This window comes from Lissotriton vulgaris, chromosome 2_1 (genome assembly GCF_964263255.1).
Source record: "Lissotriton vulgaris chromosome 2_1, aLisVul1.2, whole genome shotgun sequence".
In the NCBI taxonomy this organism is placed as follows: domain Eukaryota; kingdom Metazoa; phylum Chordata; class Amphibia; order Caudata; family Salamandridae; genus Lissotriton; species Lissotriton vulgaris.
In genome coordinates, this window is record NC_141687.1 from 287,399,240 (window position 1) to 287,422,756 (window position 23,517).

The following is a 23,517-nucleotide window of genomic DNA, read 5'->3' on the forward strand; positions in this document are numbered from 1 at the left end:
GCATAGAAGTCACCGCCCCCAGGGCACCAAAATACCCGCATGTCCTCAGACCGCATTACGGCCTTCAAGAACCTATCTCTGTTCTCAAAGGCACAAAATCCACCAGTCCAGACGGGGGATTGAAATCGGGGAGATCAAGATCCCCGCTAAAAATAAAAATCCTGCTAAAAGAAAAGCAGCGCAGTGTGCAGCGGCAAGGACTGGCTCACACGGAGGACACATGGAGACAGGGCTCCTAACCCCGCCTACACCCATGAAAACAGAGCACGCGTATATCCATTAAGGGGCCAAGTTCACAAGTTAATCATCACTTCATGGAACATCGCGGGGCTAAATAAGATCCGCAGGGACACGACCACTCTTGATTATCTGGCTCAGGGGGATATATTATGCATCCAGGAGGCCTGAGCGAGGTCAACGACCCCAATAGCTGGCTTGTACGAACATTTTAAATCAGCAACCAAAAGGACGATCTTTGGTCGTAAGTCTGGGGGTCTTTCCATCTTCGTAAGCTATGCCTGCAAATTTAATGTAAAAGAACTTAATATGGAGTCACCCGACCTGCAAGCCATCACAATAGAAGGGTTGAGAGCGGATCAAATACCCTGCCCGCTTTTATTAATCAACTGCTATCTCAACCCAGCAAAACTTCATTCCCCCACGCCTTGGAAGCACTTACCATCGCCCTGGAGAACCTATTAATAAGCCGCTGGCACTATGATGTAATAATAGTGGGTGATTTTAATCTGAGAGGCCTGGACCTGATCCCTGTGGCACTCCCAAGTAAGAAGTCAGCTCCATTGCAATCCACCCATGGGACACAAAAAATGAGCCACCCCGCTTGGACCGCTAACCCGACCTTCAAGAATGTCTCCACTATAGATTACATCTTTACCAATGAAGGACTGACTCACAAACTTTGCATTTTCACCGTGGATGACAGAGTCGAAAGCGACCATAGGCCCCTTCGTGCCACATTCAACCTGCCAGGAGAACAGGCGGACCCCCTACAAAGTAATTGGTACGACCACAGGCGAAGAACATCATCTAGTCCTCAAAAGAATAAAATGGTCAACCAATCTCAGCCATAGACTCTCGGCATTTGTAGCCAAAAGGGTGGAAGAACTAAGGCCACAAGACAGTGAGAACACCATACACATATGGGAAACACTGACCAAAGATATATTGAAGTGCCTGGGCAACACCCATCAACCAAGAAGCAGTTAAAAAAACACCAGGCCATGCCGCCTAATAACGCAGAGCCTGAATCAGTCTAAGCATGCACTGAACAAAGCAGCGAGGGCAAAAAAGAAAGGCATCCACCTGCCAGGGGGCCCCCCATTGCCATTCTGTGAGCCAATTACAAAAAGAAAATCAGGGAATTGAAAAGAAAGCGGACCGAACAGAACTGGCTGACAGTGTTTTCCTTAATCAAAGAAAAAGATAACAGCAAGCTTTGGCGCTATATCAACAGCTTGTCATCTGGAGGCGCATACAAGGAAAACAGTGTTGCAGGTAAAGTGTGGGAACAGTATGCAGAGGGGCTGTACACCTGTGAGCCAATCGGCCAACTCTCTGCAACACCGCGTGGTCCAAGGCGGCAGCCGCTACCATCAACACTGAAAGCACCCTGACCGAAGAATTAAGATCGACCCGACCCGGAAAATTCTCGGAGGCGGAGATAGTAAAGCACATCAAGGCCATCAGAACCGACGGCGCCCCTGGCCCAAACGGGATCCCCGCCCAGGTTTTTAAGACCACCCCAGCCTTTTTTGCAACCAAACTTACTTCTTTATTCAACCACTCATTCGCAACCGCAATCTTGCCAACCGCCTGGAAAGGGTGAATTCTATTTCCAATTCATAAAAAAGGCGAGCACTCAAACCCGGCTAACTACAGACTCATAGCCTTTCTTGACATTGAAGCTAAGGTATATGCCCGCCTTCTCCTAAAGGACCTGGAGATCTGGGTGGATAAGAACTGCATTCTTCCGCCCTCACAGACTGGCTTTAGGGCTAACAGTTCCACGCAGGATAACATCATAGCGCTCACGTACCTCGCGAAGAAGGCTAACACAAGGAACAAGTTGCCTCTGTTCTGTTGCTTTATAGACTATTCAACGGCCTTTGACCGAGTGAACAGAAGCCGGCTATGGGCAAAACTAGAGTCCTGGGGGATCCCCAAAGTCCTGCTAAAAGCCATACAAGCACTTTATGAGGGGACCTGGGTCCAGGTGAAATTAAGCCCAAGAATTGCCACCAACTCTGGTTTAAAGCAGGGATGCGTCTTGGCCCCCCTACTTTTTAATGTGTACACAGCGGACATGGGGCAAGCCCTGAAAGATGCCAACCTAGTACCCCCTAGACTTGGGAAGCTGGTCCTGGGAACGCTGCAGTACGCAGACGATACAGTAATCATGGACCACACCAGGATAGGGCTTCAAAGAGCCTTAAATAGTCTTGCCACCTACAACAAGCAGAATGATCTATGTATCAACGTGAGCAAGACCAAGATAGTAATCTTTGGCAAATACCATCACAAAACAAAAGCTTCATGGTCCCTGGGGGAGCACCGAATCACCACGACCCCATCCTACAACATGGTATCTGAGAGAGCCACTGCAGTTAAACACCTGAAGGAGCTCAAACCAAAAATATACAAAATAATATTGTCTTTAAGACGCTTAAGCCATGGCCTGGCCAGTCCTTCTGCAGATCCGATGTTGACAGTACTCAGGGCTAAACTGATCCCCGCCATCACGTACGGACATATAGCCTACCCAGGGGCCTTTTAGAAAGTGGTCCAAGCAGCCCAGGTGAAAGCATACAAGATGGTGCTACGGGCCCCTGGACAGGCACGGAACAAAAGGCTTAGACTAGAAAAAGGCCTGAAACGACCAGAGCTTGTACCACTGGGGAACTTGCTAAAATACTACATTAGAGTACTGAAATCGCCCGAAAACACCTTAAAGCACTCCCTAAAAATCATCTTTGGCGACGCAGGCTCCCCATGGCATTCCAAGGTGGAACTAGCCATTAAAGTTCGGAAAATCGAGGGAAGGAGCCTGTATCTTCACGAAATTCCATATTCCGCCTGGGCCCAAGCCGTTAAGCGCCAAGTCCAGTCCATTTCTTTTGAGCTTGATCGTTCTTCGCTCCGGCATAACCCACTAACTCTGGCCCTGGACAAGTCCTATATCTCCGGCTAACCCCAACCATACCTGCATGACTCATTAACAACCCAGGCAAGAGAGAAAATTCTGTTTATGCGCCTCCTGGCCCTCAGGATCGCGGACTTCAACCCAACTTGGGCACGTACGGACGGTGCCATTGCTTGCCGTCTTTGCAACTATCGCAGAGAATCCTGGCTAAACCTGCTATGCTGCTGCACAAAGTTGGCCAGCGACCGACAGCGACTGATGCGCCTGGCATTACGGAATCTGGGCCATAGCACATGCAGAGAGGCCTCGGACTGGTGTTTCTCAGAAACCACGACCTGCTTATTAGCTAGGGTCGTCAAGTTCATCCACCAAGTTAAAATGGCACTTGATTCCCAACTAAAGGCTACAGATCCGATGTGCCCCGACAGTGGGCTTAGCGCTTCCCCCGTCGCCCCAAAGTTGTCCGCCTATAGTTAACCCAGGGAGTCGTCGAAAAGTAATTGGAACCAACGGACTTAGGTACTTAATTTGGGTCGGATAAGGGTCTGATGCAGAATCCAACAGTTGTCATCTGGCTCCGCAGCATGAGTGTGGATGTCGAACTTCTATACGTCTCTCAGACTTTAGTTGGCGTGGTCTCATGGTGAAATCATAACTCTTATTCTTTTAATAGAACCCTGATTGGACAATAGTAGTTAACACAGTCAGTCTCGTAACTATATAGTTGCACTAATGGTTTTACTTGGTTTTGGCCGAGAAGGGGGGGTATTTTATTGCATTTTATTGTAGTTCATTGTATCTTACACTGTAACACTAAAGATTTTAAGTAATCGCACAGTTTACAAAAAAAGAAATATATATATATATATGTATATATATATATATATATATATATATATATATATATATATATATATATAGAAGTCAAAGGGAGATCATTCTAGAATGCATACCTTGGCACACAAACATCAATGCTACTCTAGATCTGGGGCAAGATAAAAAATTGACTACCTATCCCTCCCCAGATACCCCAATCCATTAAATTCAGTCATTTACACCAGCCTTACAACCAGGTCCCATCTCAACCTGGCAAGTGGGTGACAATTACATCAGATTTATTTCCTACTAGCAAGATCAAGCCCTTTAGGGTGTGCATAAAAGGAGCAGAAAGGAAAAGATTCCTTTATACACAGCTGTGTCACTAGGTGTAAGCTGGGTCGAAAGACAGCACTATCAGAGGTTTCAACTCCTTTGAGAAGTCTGTACGACAGGCAACTGGTGTTCAAAGGAAGTGATTTCGCAATTATACACTCTTGATCTAGGTGAAATCACAGTCTTATCACACAGACAAGGGTGGCAAGATAGAACAGGCATGTCATGCTCAGATACACAATGGATGACTATATGGAAAGATTTACACCTTAATGTACACAGTGTTTTAGACAAAAAAGCACATTATAAATTGCTTTTGAGCTGGTATCGCTACCCAGTTGCATAGTTTCCTCAGAACATTTTGAGATGCCCTACCCACAAGGCATCTCCACAGTGTTGTTGGGTAGAAGACCACAGACCTTGGACCACCAGTCCAGAGCAGATAGAGTAATTTTATGGAAGTTTGTGAGGCAGCTGAAATTGCAATAGTGCCCCACTGGAAGAAGGTAGATCCCTCACCTCATGTCACTTCACGGTATACCAGTTAATGGAACCTCATGGCAATAGAGAAACTAGACAATGTGATGGAAACAAAATTTGGATTTTTGGCACTGTTTGGGGATGGGGAATGTTGATGTTTATCTTTAACCGAGATCCCTTCTGCAGTGAACCCATCCAGATTTAAAGCTTTTAATTTCTTTACGCTTTGAAACCAAACCTGGGAAAGCTAGCGATTTTTTCAGACTGAAGCGGGAAGACTCCCAATAGGTTTGGAGAGATTTAGAGTTTGCTTTGGTTTGTGTTTTATGAATAGCAATGAACAATGATCTGCAGGGCGTGGGGTGGGTTGGAGATGGGTTAAATATTTCTTTCTTAACTGTTTTCACGCCATATATAAAGCTAAATGTGTCAGATAGGGAATAATGTAAGGGAATAGATTTGACTGGATGAAATAAGAACTTTGGCAATGTTCCTGTTTAGTAATGCTGGACTTCTACCCCTATGTAAGATTTGTATAGATGACTGAATGAAAGAATGGGTGTTAAAAAAAAATCCCCTACGTATGTTGCAGGAGGGAGCCTATCACAGAGTGTATGACGTGCTCACCATCATTAGGACAACAAAAATGATGTTGCTATCAACACTAGACCACTATATTAAAAACAAATGGACAACCCATCCTGAAAAGTAAGAGCACAAAAAGGGTAAGATCATCTCTGCTACCATCCACTTACAAACCAGAGAACAGAGCATTCAGTTGACATCCATAAACGAGAACATTTGGTGGTGAGCCATGACTTGAATAGCTCTGCACGATCCCTCGGACAACAACTACCGAGCAGTAAAACCATAACCGTAAAAGAGATGTAATGGGTCATTGGCAAGGCTACTTCAGCAACTAAAGAGAAGAGAATACAGCCCAAAGCCCTCCTAAATGGAAAGGGGTTGATAGCAATACTGTTTTGTAATGTACTTTAACGTTCACTAATTACTATAGGTCACTACCTGCAGCAACTGAACAAGCATGACAGCCATTTACAAGCTCACAGGCACATAGTTATACTACTAAAAGGACAGATAACAGAATGAGAAACTTAAAAATCGCATGTGAAGATTTATTAATCTGTAGCGACCTGGGTTAGCACTAAGATGTGGCAAATGCTACAAATATCACTGCTAAATGTTACATTACTTAACTTGGCAGTACAAACACGTTTTAAAGCACATACCTCAGGGTTAAGAAGATGTGTATGAACTACAGCACGTTTAATGTCATACAGGTCAGTGAAGTGTTCCAGGGCACGCTGCAGCAGGCCAGCCTTCTCACACAGCTGGGCAATATGAGCACGGTCATAGTGCGTGAACATCTGATTTCCCAAAATGGCATCTGCTACCTGAAATAAAAGCAGCAAAACAATTTTTTACAGCACACATCATTTTCAAGTTATTCAAACCCTGCATTGCTAGGAACAAGATAGTCTTGCCTTCAACGCCATTGGAACTGGCTATGCTGAGGGTGAGACCATCTCATCCTTCAAGTATTTACAGAAGGTACCTACGGCTCACTAAAGTATGGTATTGGAGGAGAAACTGCTTCGCCATAACATCTGAAAATAGTGCTGAAAGTTGTCAAGATCAGAATAATTATTTGCATATCAAAAGCACACATAGCTGGGATGCAAGTGTGTGCATTGTATCAATGGGGGAGGTATTGTGAAGAGCTGAAATCGCTTAAATTAAAACATCTATTTACGTTGTGCAATTTTTACATTACGGCAATTTACAACTGGAAAAAGATTAATTGACTTGACAACAGGCACACAACTTTTGGTCAAGTGATAAATAAAATCAGAATGCAAGCTTATAGGATAACTTTGCTATTAGACCACATCCACTACTCCAATAAACTGAAGATCCAAATTGGTCCACGCCCATGAGATATGGTATGAAAATCTTCTCATTATAAGCGAACAGCATACACTAACTTGCACAGTACAATTACAGGCCTGTATCAAAAGTAATCAACGTACCTGAGGAGCATGCATGAGGTTCATCTCAAGCAAGCGTGTTTGCAACGGGCCCTCTGAGGGCCTATTATTTTTCAAAGCATCCAACAAAAAGGCAGTGCACTGCTGAATGAGGTTGTACTCCATGAATACATCAACAATCTGAAAAAACAAAGAATGTCCATTTTAGAAAGCCACTACACTACTTATTACACGGTCAACCAGTGAAGATGACACAGCAGCCATTTGGGACAATATTCTGGGGACACTAAAATCTAAAGAAAAAAGGCCTAAGGAGAGGGGGTGTGAGGAGAAAGAAATCATAATATGCTTGTGTATGTTATGTTGATATTTTCGTATAGCGCCACATATGGCAACAGATTTCTTCCATAGTGATTCTGTGGGCAGATGATGCGTTATTAGGCTATTTTTGTTGGACCGTCAGAAGAGGTGTATTCATGACACTTATGAAATCCCAATGAAGTTTGCAAAAAAATTGAGACTGAACAGACAAACTTTGCTAAATCAGACACCAGCGTTTGTCATTTACAAATCTCTGAGTGACAATATAAAAGATTAATTAAACCCAAGCACTGGCTTAGGTTTATCTCATGCACTGAAAGACAGGCATCCAGATTTCTGGTCTTTCTATATTCATATGCTTCTAGTTCAGGGAGCCCCAGGAGCGTGGATAACCAAAACAACGCATTTGTATTCCTCTATTTGTCTGGTTCAGAGTTTCTTTAACAAATGGTTTTTAACTTGCATTCTATGCTACCTATTTCTAGTCTCCAAACTCTCCTGTCATGATCTTCCTCCCCTATTCACACCATTTTCCACAAGTTAAAGTCTAGAGGATTCCACAATTAGCAAGCCATGCAAAAACAATATCCACCTCATGGTTCTCAACTAGGACTCTTTCACCACCATGAGATTCTTCCAGACACTGCGGCACCTTCTAGCACACCACAACTAATGCACAACACAGAGGGTAACTGCTGCAAGTGCATTATAAAGACCCAAATGTGAATGTGGTTTACTGCTACAGATAAGACCATAATTTCACCTTTAGCACCTAGTTAAACTAATTTCAGATGGATTACAGAATGACTTTTCAGCAATGACATTTAGTCAACAAATACATTTCAAGAGGAAAAGGTTTTCAAGTCAGAAATATAGTATACAATACGTAAAATCCACAGATGTAAAGTGCCAATGGTATCAAAGAATTATTTCTAGGTCTGCAAGCGTTAATAAGTATATATCTCCCATTCAATTGTTGGATTAATTTACTTCGGTACGACTGCATGTTTTTACAAGACTATGAAGTGGGCAGTACAGGATGGAGGAGGGAAAATTACTTGTGTCATGGTGCATACCTTCTGTGTTGGGATGCACAACCATTATGCCTGATCAGTTCTATGGCACTCAAGACTGCTGTACACTAAGCATATAAAAACTGGTGAATTAGGGTGGATTCAGGAGATGGGACACTGCAGAGCGATTAGCATGAACAAACAGGATCTCTTTTCAAAGTGCAGTAGCCAGAGAACCTGAAAGGGGTGTCTGTTATGGCTATCCTACGGGGAAACCAGCGCAAAGGAAGGCTGAGAATGTGCCAGCAGGGCCTTGGCAACAAGCAACCTCTTAGTGAATGTGAGATCACATCAGGTCCTAGTGTTAATATTTTGGGATATGTAAGTAGATTGGGATGTTTAATGATCTTCATTTGGTTTACTTTTGATAGTCTAGAGCCAGTTTTTTGTTATGATCTAACTTCTAGCTAAGGGGAGGTATGGCAATGGACTCTTATCATTTCACTCATTTCGCAACACCTAGAAAACAGCCATTTAGCTTCAAAAACAATGAACATACACTTTTCAAAGTATCTGTATTCATACACATCAAATCAGTTGACAGAAGTTTAATGTCGAGTAAAGTACGCAAGCATTGATCACATAGGGGGACAAAAAAGAAAAAAGTTCTCTATTACTTGTGTGATATCAGCCAGGGGCTCTTCATCCTGAACCAACATCTGAGCAAACTGCTGTCCTTGATCTGGGCTGATTCTCATCACATTCCTGAGCAGGAAAATCCAGTCTGGTGTGTATCCCACCTACAGAACAAGAGAAGTGGTTTAAAAAGACAGCATGCAAAGTACCACAAGCAAACATCACGAGTCAGGAAAAACATTCTAAGAAAAAAATGTAACTTAGTATTCACCTATTTATGCACATTTAAGCAATTTGCATTTCGGATTGGACTAGTCACAAGCAAGTAATATGCACAAACTACACTAGGTCATAATTAGAGCTCCTGGGTTACTGGTATATATTTTTTTAACATTTCCATGTTTATGTTTTGGCCATCTTATTGGCATTTATCTAGATTTATAATATGTTTTGTGAACAGATGAGGTGATAAATTGTATATTTCTACATTTATGTAAGGGGTAAATGTGCACTCAGTCTCAAATAAACCCACATGAAAAAAATTGTACAAATACATTTTGAGATATGCAGTCATTGAAGCAAATCTAATTTAGCTTTGCAACTCCCCATGCTGCCAATAAGTACAGCAACTGGCCCAAATTTCATTAACCTTAGTATGAAGTCACTCAAAATAAGACAAATTATCTATATTTTTCCACTTTTAAAAATAAATAAAGATAGGAAACACATGGTTTCTGTTTGTACTTAGCTGTAAAAATCAGTAAGAAAACAGGAAGCCCTAGTCACAATACATTTAAACAAATGTCACTAAAATGAAGAATCATTTGCACCAAGTTACTGTTAACATTCCCAATATAATTTGAAGTAGAAAATATAAATTATCCCACAAATTTACGCAAACGCAGTAAGCTCACTAAATATTGCTGTTTAAAGAGATTTCAGCTAAGAAGGATGGTGCAAGACAGAATCTGTAGATATGCAAAAATGTACTGCTTCTCAATGACATTCATTTCATCTGCTTGTGAAGTGGCTTATGTAGATCTTACAGGTGTATGAATAAAAGTATCGTCTAGATGAGTGCAACAAGAACACTGTGCAGCACATAACTAATGCCAATAGTAGCATCACTTGAGACATATCGGGAGACCATGTGCCCAGATTTACACCAGTGCTGTACTAATGAATATACTAGTATGGGTCAGCTTCCTTCTCCTCCCGTATTACAAAAAGGTCATACCTACAGCTGTAAAGAAAATGAGGTCTGTCTTGGCATTGTATCACCTCTGTTAGGCAGAGATACATGAAGCTCTCATTACTTCACTGATTTTTATACAATCTATTTCTGCAACACTGTAGGGTGGCTTTAAGCAACAGCAACAGTTATTAGATAAGATAGCAAATAGCCAGGCACTCATTACATTTTATGAAACAGACTCACTTTCTTGGCATATAGCACAATCTTCTGGACTTGTCCCGTTTCTGCAAAACACTGAATGACTTTGTTGGGAACATTGGCCCTCAGATACACACTGAGAGCCAAGGTAGGATCCACAGACTTCACAAGATCGCCCAACTCTTCCGAGCACTCCAGCTGAAAAGTAACAACACATCAGTAAGAACAGCTTATATTCTATTTTAACAGCAATTATAATTACATTTCTTCAAAGGGTTCGAAAATGTTAATTAAATGATATTGCTCCCAAGAGCTCATAGTTCACCAAAAACCCTCGCATTGTTCTCTACAATCTCCCACATAGCCCTGAACACCTCACACAGACCAAGATGTATACTTCCAGCAATGCACTACGAGTCCATTATCATAACCTCCATATTAACCGCCAAAAGACCATTTAAATCCAAAATAGACCAAACCAGAAACCTGATCAGTGCTTATAATATACACAGTTGTCAACTGGCCCCACACATGCTATTAATCCACCTTAGAAAAAAACAATTGACCTTCATTTTTTCAAACCTAAAGGATGGACAGAAGTCCACTCATGCCCGTATTTCCATACCCGTGTAAGGTTTATTTTAAAGTGTACGTATAACCATTAATCCTTTCCGCCCCCGCCCCCCATTCCTGGCCCTTTACTTCTGCATTGAACGCTCTCATACACCATGCCTGGCTATCAGTTTATCAAAGCAATTGTCACAGATCTATTCAAAAGGCCCATCTCGGTGTCCGTAGTTTTGCTCAATCTTTGCAGACACTAGATAACTATACGCTGTGCATCAGGCTATGGCAGCTAACAACTTGAACCAGACATTTTTTAATTGTGCTGCAATTCATACTGCACAGGCTCAGTATATTTGGGCTAAAAGTAAATAAAAACATTTCTGGGCTGATTTGACAGTTGTAACAGTGCTAGCGTCTGTTATGCACGAGAGGAAGGAGTGGGATGTGCTTATTGCATGCATTGCCAGGAAAAAATGAAAATAAAAGGTTACTTACCTGCAACAATCTGTTTGCAGCATGCAGTGCTGAAGAATCACATGCACATTCCTGCCTTTTAGTGTTGGGCTCTTAATATTGCAGGTGGTTTTACTTGGAGGATGTGCTTTGAGTTGTGTGATAACTAGACATACTTATGCCTTCTGCTGAAACCCACAATGCGCCAGCACACACAACCTCATCTCAGATTGTGTTTCTGGCCAATGGGTAATAGGATGTTCTAAAGATACAAAGCATTAATTATGAAGCATCTGTACAGTGAACATCCAGCTGTATCACGTCTGGAAAGGAGGGTGGAGCACAAGTGAACCTGCAGCACTTGAAGCTACACACAGATTGCTGTTTGAAGGTACACAGAGATTGCCACTAGATGTATGCGTATGTAAATGTAGGCCAATTCTATTTTTAGTAAATACAGCAAGTTATATGGAATGTGCTGGACTGTTAGTGCTTGAAAACGTATATTTCGAGTTACACAGTAAATTACAAACCATTTTCATTCAGCTGCACAGCATGCTCTTATAGTATATTTTCTAGTTTCTGTAAGAATTTGAATACAATTTTGAGACCGCTTTAAGTATCTATCATACGTTACAGATTGCCAAACTAAGTGAACAGAGGTTGAAGTGTAACAGCTAGCTTCTGCGATGGAAGTACAAGTTGGACACAAAGGCAGTTTCTTGTGTGGATAGACTAACCGCTCTCACAAAAGGGGCAGCATACCCACGGAGGTGCAATTAGAAATAGTGTCATTTATGGCTGATCTATTTTGTGGACTAATTAAGGTATCATTGGGAGTGGGGGGAAAAGCGTAAGTAACTGACCAACCGATCAAGAGGTTATTTCCCCAGACATGGAGTGTGGGTACCTGGATTTTGGCATTTTTAATTTGTATGAGTGGCAAACTAGGCTACTGTTGAGATGTCCCAACATTGAATGTATATAACATCGAAGCTGATCTCTCTCTCTCTCGCTCTCAGTAAGTTTGTTCTTGAGTTCTGCTGAGGAGCTCGTAAGAGTCAATGTCTGCTGCCAGCAAGTGCTCCACAAGGTGTATGCTGTGTCAGTGACCAGTGGCAGATTATCTGAGCTGTCTTGGATAATAGTGGGGAATGCGTGCTCCCCTCTAGTTTCTCTATGTAGTACATGGTACTCAAATGGTCTGTTTGAATTAGTACCACCTTGTTGCAAAGTATGGGTTGTAAATGAATTTGCACGAACTCCACCCCAGTGGTAATTAGAAGCCTTTTAAGCTGGGACCAATGCACTTAAATGGTGAGACTGGTTATTTTGGCCCCCAGGCATGTAAGGGATAAGTCTGTGTTAATGGTCATGTGTAGCTGTAGATCGAAAAACAATCGTTCCAGTAGTTTTTGGGACACCACAGAAATCTGTGCTAAACAGTGGCACCACCAATACCGGTAATTCATTTTTAAACAAATAAGTTTGAAAGCCCTTGTCAAGAGGCCACTGCAGCTTGCACCACCCTTTGCCTTAACCAGCCCTGCCAATAACAGTACTACCACAACGAGTAACAATCACACATCAACAGGTGTGACAATTTAGCCTATTCGAAGCCCCCAAAGCTAAAAGAATGTTTTGAGAGGCAGGTATCAGTAATTTTAATGCATATTGAATTCATAAACAACTGTTGTTGTGCCAATCTCTAAATTAGACAAACAGTGCTACTATGTGGGAGACTGTTATAAGTAATAATCAAAAGGAGATAGCTACTTTGATAATGTATGTATTATATGAGTCTGTTTGGGGAAAAACAGATTGGATTTTATGAAGGATGCCACCCACCAACCTAGTTGGTGGCATGCTTCATTATCGGGTCCCAACCGAGGCACCAAGTGTGCCTCAGGTGTGCTACAACACCTGGTTACAGCGGAGCAGGTTTTGTTAAGTGAGTGTGTAGTGAAGGTGTTTTGAGTGAGGTTAAAATGCTGTCCTACAGGTCCCATGAGGTTAATTTATTAAGGGGCCCTAGGCAGGGTTAAAAACATGGCTTTGGGACGTGGTTGGAGAGACTTATGGTCTCCTACGTCCAGTGTGGTCAACTAGTTTCAGGCAGGCCTTTTTGTAAAACTGGCTTTCGTAAGGACCTATGTGAAGGGGAGAAGTAAGGGACTCGCGTGTTATCAGTGCCTTTATGTGAAGCACGCACTAAGGTGCTCTAATTGTGAGAGGGGTTTTCCTCTCAGTTTGTACTTCCTAACTTCAAAAGGGCAAACTCCATGAGTCTCCGGCAGGGATCCGGGAACTCCTATGCACTTGGGCGATGTCTCCGGATCCTCTGGATCACCTGACACCAGCTTTACAACAAGCATTCACAATGCAATGGTCTCGGCATTATTAAAGGTAGAGCTATTGGCATTGTGCATGACTTTTTTTTTTACATCTTAAATAATGGCATTGTCATTTACATTGGCAATAGCTTAATCGTTAAATAAATGGCATTGTCATTTACAATGCCAATAGGTTAATCGCTCGCAAATGCATGACCTATTGCATTTACACCCACACAGAGCCACACACGAAAAGCCACCCACCCACACACACATACAGGGCCACCCACACAGAGCCCCACCAACACACACACACAGAGCCTCCCCCACACACAGAGCCTCCCCCCCACACACACAGAGCCTCCCCCCACACACACACAGAGCCTCCCCCCACACACACAGAGCCTCCCCCCACACACACACACACAGCCTCCCCCACACACACACACAGAGCCTCCACCCCCCACACACACACACAGAGCCTCCCCCCCCCCACACACACACACAGAGCCTCCCCCCCCACACACACACACAGAGCCTCCCCCCACACACACACACAGAGCCTCCCCCCACACACACACACAGAGCCTCCCCCACACACACACAGAGCCCCCCCCACACACACAGAGCCCCCCCACACACACAGAGCCCCCCCACACACACAGAGCCCCCCCACACACACAGAGCCCCCCCCACACACACAGAGCCCCCCCCACACACACAGAGCCCCCCACACACACACACACACACAGAGCCCCCCCCACACACAGAGCCCCCCCACACACAGAGCCCCCCCCACACACAGAGCCCCACACACACACACAGAGCCCCCCACACACACACACAGAGCCCCCCACACACACACAGAGCCCCCCACACACACACAGAGCCCCCCACACACACACACAGAGCCCCCCACACACACACAGAGCCCCCCACACACACACAGAGCCCCCCACACACACACAGAGCCCCCCACACACACACAGAGCCCCCCCCACACACACACACAGAGCCCCCCACACACACACACAGAGCCCCCCACACACACACACAGAGAGCCCCCCACACACACACAGAGAGCCCCCCACACACACACAGAGAGCCCCCCACACACACACAGAGAGCCTCCCCACACACACACACACAGAGCCTCCCACACACACACACAGAGCCTCCCACACACACACACAGAGCCTCCCCCCCACACACACAGAGCCTCCCCCCCACACACACAGAGCCTCCCCCCCACACACACAGAGCCTCCCCCCCACACACACAGAGCCTCCCCCCCACACACACAGAGCCTCCCCCCCACACACACACAGAGCCTCCCCCACACACACACACACAGAGCCCCCTAACACACAGCCCCCCCCACACACAGAGCCCCCCACACACACAGAGCCCCCCCACACACACAGAGCCCCCCCACACACACAGAGCCCCCCCACACACACAGAGCCCCCCACACACACAGAGCCCCCCCCCACACACACAGAGCCCCCCCCCACACACACAGAGCCCCCCCCCCACACACACAGCCAGGGGGCAGGGGAGCAAACACAGCCAGTAACTCTTAAATGAGACGTTTGGCGCCTTTCAGACCACCATATTCCCACCACTAACTGCCTTTAAACCCAACATGCTGATGTAGGCAGCACAAACTGCGGTGAAAGGGGTGACTAAAAGTGGGTTGTGGCCTCCTGCCTCACAGCAGGCAAAGCCTCATTTGATGTTAAATACAGGATAGTCGCCTCTTAATGGATTTGACGGTTTCAAAGCGGAAAACTAATGGTAGCTTTTGCATTATTAATACTATGCAGAACTTTGTCAAAGAGACATTTTTAATTTTTAACTTCAGCCCACATAGGTCCTCAGAAAGGGCTCTATATTCAGTGTTGTAGAAAGGTATTACAATGTTTTTAATTTCATTCAGAAGAAAAGAGATCAATATGGAGGCGATCATTGGATCCATAGAAGTCTCACCAACATTTTTTCTTCATCATTACAGTAGCGGTCGGTGGCGGGAGTAGCTGCCGGGCGGTGATGTGGGGAGGGGCATTGTGGGGGGTAGTAATCTATGGATTACGGAGGATTACAGGTAAGTAAACATATAAATAAATAAAAATAATTGTATTGGATGCACTACATCCCCAAATGTAATGCAGTGCACACAACGAAAATCGTTTTATTTATTTATATGTTTACTTACCTGTAATCCTCCGTAATTCATAGATTACTACACCCCACAATGCCCCTCCCCCTCCCCACATCACCGCCCGGCAGCTACTACCACTACCGACCGCTACTGCATCATTGAAGTTACACTTACACTCTGAGAGTAGACCATTGTATGTTTCAAAAGCCATCATTATCACTACTTTTTAATAACAATGACCTCCTAAATCTTCCTTGCCACATGACTGAGAGCTTCTCCCCAACAGAACAGCACAAAAAAAACTCTTGGAGTAATGAAGATTAGCAGTAAGTAACCTGGTCATGAGTAACAACAGGCACATGCGGTCAGCAACTAAATGCAGCAAGCATGAAGGTATGCTTCTCTTTGAAAGATCTGCATTCAGGTTGGTAAATCACAGTTTTTCGAGATCAAGGCATTCTGCAACCATGATGAATAGATCTCACGTATAAACTAGGTTGCTAGGCTTTTCCCATCCCTGTACTCCTCTCTTTCCTAGCACTGTGGTCCTGCATGGTTGGAATCCGTTTGTTTTTGAGTGCAGGAAGCATCAGAATGCAGGCCTTACCATCAGAGGAAATAGTTTTCGAAATGAACGACACTTGAATGGCAACTTCAAATGCACTGATCTGCGGTCAGCAGTCTGTGGTGGCGCCGCAGACAACGTCAAGCGTGGCATTCGGCCCACTTCATTTCTAGACAGTTTTAACTCGCTTTGTTTTGCGAATAACCCACATCTTACAAGATATCTAAACCACCCAATAACTGGTCCCATAAACCCGAGCAGGGCCTGTGCAGTCACGTGCGACCTGGTCACCGCACACAGCACAAATTTAATGACTCTAGTCTATTATGTTATTCATGATTTGCTAACATTTCATCACGGGTCAAACGCTAACTCAGTCTTGACATTGGTGTCTACCTGCACTGATTGCCTTTTTTAAAATAAGGGGTGCCCCTCGTGCGCCACTCCCCTTCCCAACCAGCCGAAGGATATTTCGCTGCCAACAACTGCCCCACTGTTAAATTAGGCACTGCAGTGCAACAGGCAAAACGCCTGTTGGCAAGAATGACAACACAAAGTATGTATGCACTTATTCACAGCCCTCTTTTTGCACTATATTTATTCTGACATAATTGCCCATTATCTACAAGTAGTCCTTGAATCCTGGGTGGCACTCACACATTAGGTGGCATGGGTTTCTACTGATGGGAACCATTGGTAGAAGGTAACAATGCACCCTGGTATTTAGATAAATTACAGAAACCCTAATGCTCACTTGCAAAATATCCAACTCCTCTCACTTAATGCCAACAGACTCACACACCATATAAGATGAAAGAAAGTTCTTGAGAAGTTCATGTTTAGCCATATGAATATTGCTCTAATACAAAATTCACACTTCGCTCCTACTGAGTCTGAAAAGTTGAGAAGAGATTGGGTGTTCAAGGTTATTTTTTTATTGCAATGCATGGGACTCATGAACAGATGCTGTAAGTATGCACTGTACAAGAGAGGGATGGCGATTCTTTAATTTGTACGTTTTTCTCCCTGGGCATTCTGAAACTTGTAATACTTAGCAGAGTGATATGTCTTTACAAAAGTCAGAATTCAGGGGTAGGTATTAGTATTCGATTTAGCGCATGCACCAGCAGGGACCAAATCGTACTTGTTTTCTGACCTCTCAAGAGTGATATCAGAATTTAGCGACAATAAACAGGATTTGGGCAGAGGTCTGAATATAACAGACCGATCTAGCAGGATGAAGCTGTGGCATATTTTCCTGCATGATCAAAGACCTGCTCCATGACTATGCCTTAGTGGAGGTGTGGAGGTTCCTCAACCCTCGCAATAAATATCGTACTTTTGTCTCTTGTATTCACTGCATGACTACTCGTAAAGAATTTCAGTGTTGGTCCATAAACCCGAGCAGGGCCTGTGCAGTCACGTGCGAGCTGGCCACCGCACACAGCAGCAATTACACGTGCACCAGAGGTGGTGAAGCAGCTCAAATACATTTACAATGTCGCACAAGAGCGGGGGACGAAGGAGAGCTGCGGAGGGAGGGAGTTAAAGAGTATGCTTAGCAGGGCTGACCCGGCCTTTCCTTCTTCTCTGGAACAGAAACTGGGAACAGAAGAGGAAGTGCTGGGAAGACGGGCAACAAAATAAAAGGGAAAGAGCAGGGGGCAAACTAGGAGAAACGAGCGGCGAAAACATACCTGACGGCGAGGGCTGCAGAAGAGAAAGAGATCGACCCGCGGTTAAAACGTTCCAAGTTCGGCAACAGCTTTTCTTTTCTCCTGGTCACACGGCCCCCATTCCCAGGCGACCACGGCCCCGGCACACACAAACACACGCACAGCCACCACGCAGATGAAATTCTGCAGCTCCTGGCACAAAACGACTACCCAATCTCGCGTTTGTCAGTACTTTCACTGAGTAAAACCTACCCGTGAAGGGGCTCCGATTAACAGCAATACTTAAACAAAAGGCCACAGCGGCTGGGGAAACGAGCGGAACAGACGGCAAAAGGGGCAGAAAAGCAGAAAAAAATGAGTGGGACAGAGGGCAGAAAGGCACCAAAAACGAGTGCTCAGTTTATGTTAAACTATCTGAGAGCTGGCACCATCCCCATTGGGTTAAGAGTACGCAACATACCCGGTATGTTCGCTGAGATAAGACAGTTCCTGGAGCGATGGGCCCTCATCTCCAACTGTTACTCCAGGGACTGGATGATGCTCATCGTCGAAACAGCCCAGATAGTTATTGACCTACTGAAAAAGGAAATTCTAGAATTGGAAGATAAACTCAAGGATGGGGACGCGGTAGACCTTGGAAAGAAGAAATTAGAGGAGATTCATCAGGAGCTTGACTCCTTTTCGGATTATCTTCTTAAAAGAAAGACTGAGAAACTCCGCAAAGATATCCACCTTTTCTCCCAGGAACGTACATACCCCTATTTAGCATCTGGGTTCTACACCAATCAGAATGACAATAGCTCACGCAGACAAGCCCCCAACTGGGGGTATAAAAAGGTCAGGACCTTTTCGGATACTACAGACTCTGAGGGGGATCCCCCCGATGAATATGATCCTAATTATGATCAGGGACATAGCTCTAACCGGCCTAACAGGAATGGAGGATATGAGCGAAACAACCCTCAGAACCGTTTTTTAGGCAATCGCCGGGGCAACTCATGCCCAGCCCAACGGACCCCCTAAACGAGGAATTTCCATCCGGGTCGAGGCCAACCCCAAATGTACGTCCAAACTCGCCACCAACAGTATTGGAGAACATAAGGGGTATTCCTGTATTTAATCTAACAAGTCAAGAGATTGATCCCTCCGCCATCAAACTGTTAACTCGTGGCCTATCTTTTGTCCCCTCAGCCAATTTTGACATGTTTGAGTTTACCAGAGACCTGCCACTTTTTTTCTGAAAAGTTAGTCTTAAAAAGTTCTTCCTGGACTGACCCCCCTGCATTGATTTTGAGAATAAATCTGGCTGCAGACTTCCATCCTCCTTCACACCTTCCCTTGAAATGATTGGCCCAGAGATCAACATCTTTGAGAAGGCTGTTATGAGAAAGATAGAGAAAATGACCAGATATGTATCCATACCGGCTGCCAATCTACCTGAACAGGAAAGTGCGGTTCTCATGGATCTGAAGGAGAATAAAAACATTACCATTAAACCTTGCGATAAAGGGGGAGGAATCGTCATCTTTGACACTGCAGATTATACCAAAAAGATGAACGATCTCCTATCCTCCTCAGGTCACTATGTACTAATGACCCGTAACCCAGAGAACCAGTTGAAACAACAAATTCTTGCATTGGTCGAAAAGGCAGTGGAAACCAATGCTATCTGTTAGTCAGAAGCTGAATTTCTCACTCCAAGCAATACCAGGATGCCCATTATATATGGAGTCCCTAAAACACATAAAAACAGTGTAGACCCACCTCTGAGACCCATTGTTTCTACGATAGGGTCGGCCAGAGAACCATTGTCTAAATACATAGACACATTTTTAAAACCATTGGTTACTGATTTGGAATCCTACGTGAAGGACAGTGGACACTTCAGTCTAGTGGAAGGTTTTTCCTTCTTTGAAAATCGCGAACTTATGGTGACTCTCGATGTGGAATCTTTGTATTCCAACATACCCCAATAAGGAGCCTATGCCACCATTGAGAATATCTTATCCATGAGACCAGAGATCACTAACACCGAATTTATTCTCCAGTGCCTTGAAGTGGTAATATTTGAAAACTACTTTGAGTTCGATCAAACCAAGTACAGACAGACGACGGGAGTCAGCATGGGGGCGAGTTGTGCCCCCAGCATCGCCTGCCTCTACATGGGGGAGTTTGAACGAATAAACATCTTCAACGAGATGGCCCCCTTCTATGAGAACATCAAGAATTGGAAACAATGTATTTATGAGATATTCTTTATATGGAAGGGGGACCAGAGTACCCTGCAGGAATTCATCCTGTGGCTCAATGCGGCCGATCCCAATTTACGATTCACATGTCATTCTAATGATTCTAAAATTGAATTTTTAGATACATGGGTTGAACATCAGGACAACACCATAAAAGTTTCGCTCTATACTAAACCCACCGCCCGAAACACCCTACTTCAATACACCAGCTTTCATCCGCGGTTTCAGAAGGAAAGTATCCCCTACAGTCAATTCCTTCGTATTCGAAGAAATTGTTCTGATGTTCGGGATTTCCTGACCCAATCGGATATCCTCAAAGAGAAACTACTGTATCGAGGATACCCCCCTAAATTGGTCAAGGACTCCTCTAAAAGGGCTAGATACTCTAATCGGGAGATCATGTTCCAACCCAAATCCACTGAAAACTTTGATCAATTGGTGTGCATTACCCGCCATTCTAACCTCAACCATAAGGCCCGCAGGCAATAAACTCCAGCTGGCACCTACTAAACCTGGAAAAAAACAAGACCCCCTTGAATAGGCCAATCTTTGCATTTAGAAGAAATAGAAACCTGAAGAACTACCTAGTCAGGGGCAAGATGCCTGAGGCCACTCCCAGTAGTCAAACAGCAATCACCAACCTTACACCTATTTTTGGAAACCACAGATGTGGCACATGCCACGCCTGTCCTCGTGCGGTGATTGGCGAGAAAATAACCACAACAGAACGCACTGTGTCAGTCGCACGCAATGAAACCATGACTAACTGCCGTACCGCTAATGTCATCTATGTGATCCTGTGTCCATGCGACCTCCCCTATGTAGGGGAAACTGGACGAGAGTGTCGTATCAGAATAGGAGAACATAAATCCAACATTAGAAACAAAAAAACATCGGCCCCCATTGTTGCGCACTGGCTTGAAAAATCACACACTGAACCAGAACTCAGGTGGTTCATACTGGAAAAAATAAAGGCCAAACCTGGAATAGACCCCATTAACCTGCGCAAGTAAAGAGGTCTTCTGGATTTTTATGATGAACTCTGTAACAAAGGGCCTAAACGAAGAATGCTCTTGGTACAATACCTTTACATAAGTTCTTTCTACTCTACTGATATGAACCTTGACTCCGAGATCTGTTGACCTACCAATGAATAAGATCCATCCCGATATCTGGGATGTATGAAATTAGGTCCCCTGACCATCCTGAACTAGCAAGTGTTTTTTCTTTTAAAAGAAGATTTTTTAACCCGAGAGTAACTGTCTGTAGCCCTCTGCGACAGTATGAGAAATGATTTTCCGCCCTATGCGTTTTTCTCCTTATCAAAATCAGATTGTGACTTTCAAGATGGAGCACGTCTTGGCAATGAGGGCGGATGGCCTTCCCTTTGCCTCTACTCCATTATCTATATGGTATCAGTTACACCATTACAAGATAGCGCGCCGTTCCGGAATTAATGTCAGTCGTCAGTTTCCACTTATTTTCATCACCTGAACCGGATTGAACTGATCCTCCTTTCTATTTAAAATCGCGGTTTTTCTCCGGTCGATTGTCACATCGAACTCTTCCTGCCAACCGGACGAGAGCTTTACACCCGGCAGCCTGGAAGTCTATCAACCTGGAATCCGCCTTGGTGAGCCCTTTGCATAGACACATATATCTACTAGGATCAGACTATTTTAAAATTTAAATCCCTAAACAACTTTCCCTTGTCTATTTTGACCATAGGGAAACCCACGTTTCTGAGCCATCCCCCGCAACCAACTGGCTGTCCGGGACCATTCCCCGTAGCAACTGCTGAATCAGCGGCTCGGCACGCCAATTCTCCAGGCGTGGCAGTTACTTCGTTTGCGTACAAGGTGAGATTCTCTCCCTGCTCTGATACATGCACCCGCTGCTAAACTGTTAAATAATTAACCCCTCTAACCTAATAAGATCGAGAATAGCGATCCCACACTCTTCTCCCTGTCATACACTCGTGGGTTAAAGGAGTATTGTGACCGGTTTCCTTATTCCCCCACAGTTTCCAGTACATATGCACGGGCCATTAAATGTCAACACAGCCTGGGAACCTCTGAAAATCTAACAAAGGTATGGGACGTTTAACCATAATGGAAACTGTCATAAGCAGCATTATTTGTGCCAAACATGTGACTAGCTATCTGTCACGCTTCCTTATTCCTATTTTGAACCGCACCTAGTCTGAAATGTTAGGTATCTGCTCACACTATTAAGACAGTGAGGCTCGTTTAAACGGAGAACTGTAACACCTCGGGCATGCGGTGGACTTTTGGCTTTATGTATAGTCCCAGTCTCCATACTTGCTTTGTTACAACTTTAGGCGATCGTATCCAGTGCCAGTTGATGTGAAAAGGAAAGGAAAGTATGATTTATACCGGCAGACTAAAGATAGCTATATTTATTCTGTTCATCCCGGACCTCGATCTGAATAGGAAAGAAAGTAGGACTCTCTCCGCCATTTAAAAGTGAAGTGAAGTAGTGTGGCTCACTGGTTAGAGGCGGCAGACCCGAGAGCAGAGGACGGCCCGGGACCAGGGTTCGATTCCCGACGCAGCAGGTTTCTGGACCAGGGTCAGCGGACTCGATAATTCTCTCGCCTCGGTGCCCACTCTGATCAGCGATCACACTCGGCAACTCTGGGCATTAGCTTGCCTCATCTTCACTAACGGCCCCACCAGACCGCCGGGGATGCCTGGTCTCACCCTGGAGATACCCACTAAGGGACCATCTCTCAGGGAAGCCAGGAAGGGTTTCGCAGCGGTCGAAGCGCGGAGATACTCCTCCGGGAGTCGATCCTAGCGCTATATAAACCTGCAATTAATTAATTAATTTAAGAGACCCTTCTGAAGGACATGATGGCCTTGGACCATCTGAACCCCTAACCCAGTTGGAAACCCTTTTCATCACGGGTATTTTTTCTTTTCTAGAATGTCACTAAAATGCATCCCGTTACTGATATAGGGAACCTAGCGCCTTGGACTGACCTCTATGTCCCCCCTCATTTTTTTTACTTAGATCTTTGAAGACGACAAACTCTTTTGGAAATATCGGATTCATTCTAAAAGTCTATTCCTGATTATTGATCTGCTGTAAATATTCTTACTGCTCAATACATGCGATGGGGCATTTATTACAAATATAGTATAGTTGATAGACTTTGTAAGGAAAGGGTATGGTAGACATTTTAAACCTTAGCCACCCTGAGCCCGAGTATGCTGTCCCATTCTGAACTACTAAGAAGTTATAACTGCGTCTGTGAGTAGTATGAATAAATCATGAAGATGTCTGAGTGAGTGCTGAAAATGTAGAATGTGGATTCTCTTACCTT

At 44.5% G+C, this 23,517-nt stretch overlaps 1 protein-coding gene across 1 annotated transcript in view; it reads right to left on the minus strand.

Annotated features, from left to right (window-relative positions):
* Positions 1 to 23,517, minus strand: part of CLTC (clathrin heavy chain) — a 972,839-nt gene that overhangs the window by 578,175 nt on the left and 371,147 nt on the right. The window contains exons 9-12 of the mRNA XM_086954957.1: positions 10,210 to 10,362; positions 8,813 to 8,935; positions 6,844 to 6,981; positions 6,043 to 6,207 (exon numbers count right to left, since the gene is read on the minus strand). Of these exons, the coding sequence (XP_086811083.1) occupies positions 6,043 to 6,207; positions 6,844 to 6,981; positions 8,813 to 8,935; positions 10,210 to 10,362 (579 nt within the window). The remainder of the gene's footprint in view (positions 1 to 6,042; positions 6,208 to 6,843; positions 6,982 to 8,812; positions 8,936 to 10,209; positions 10,363 to 23,517) is intronic.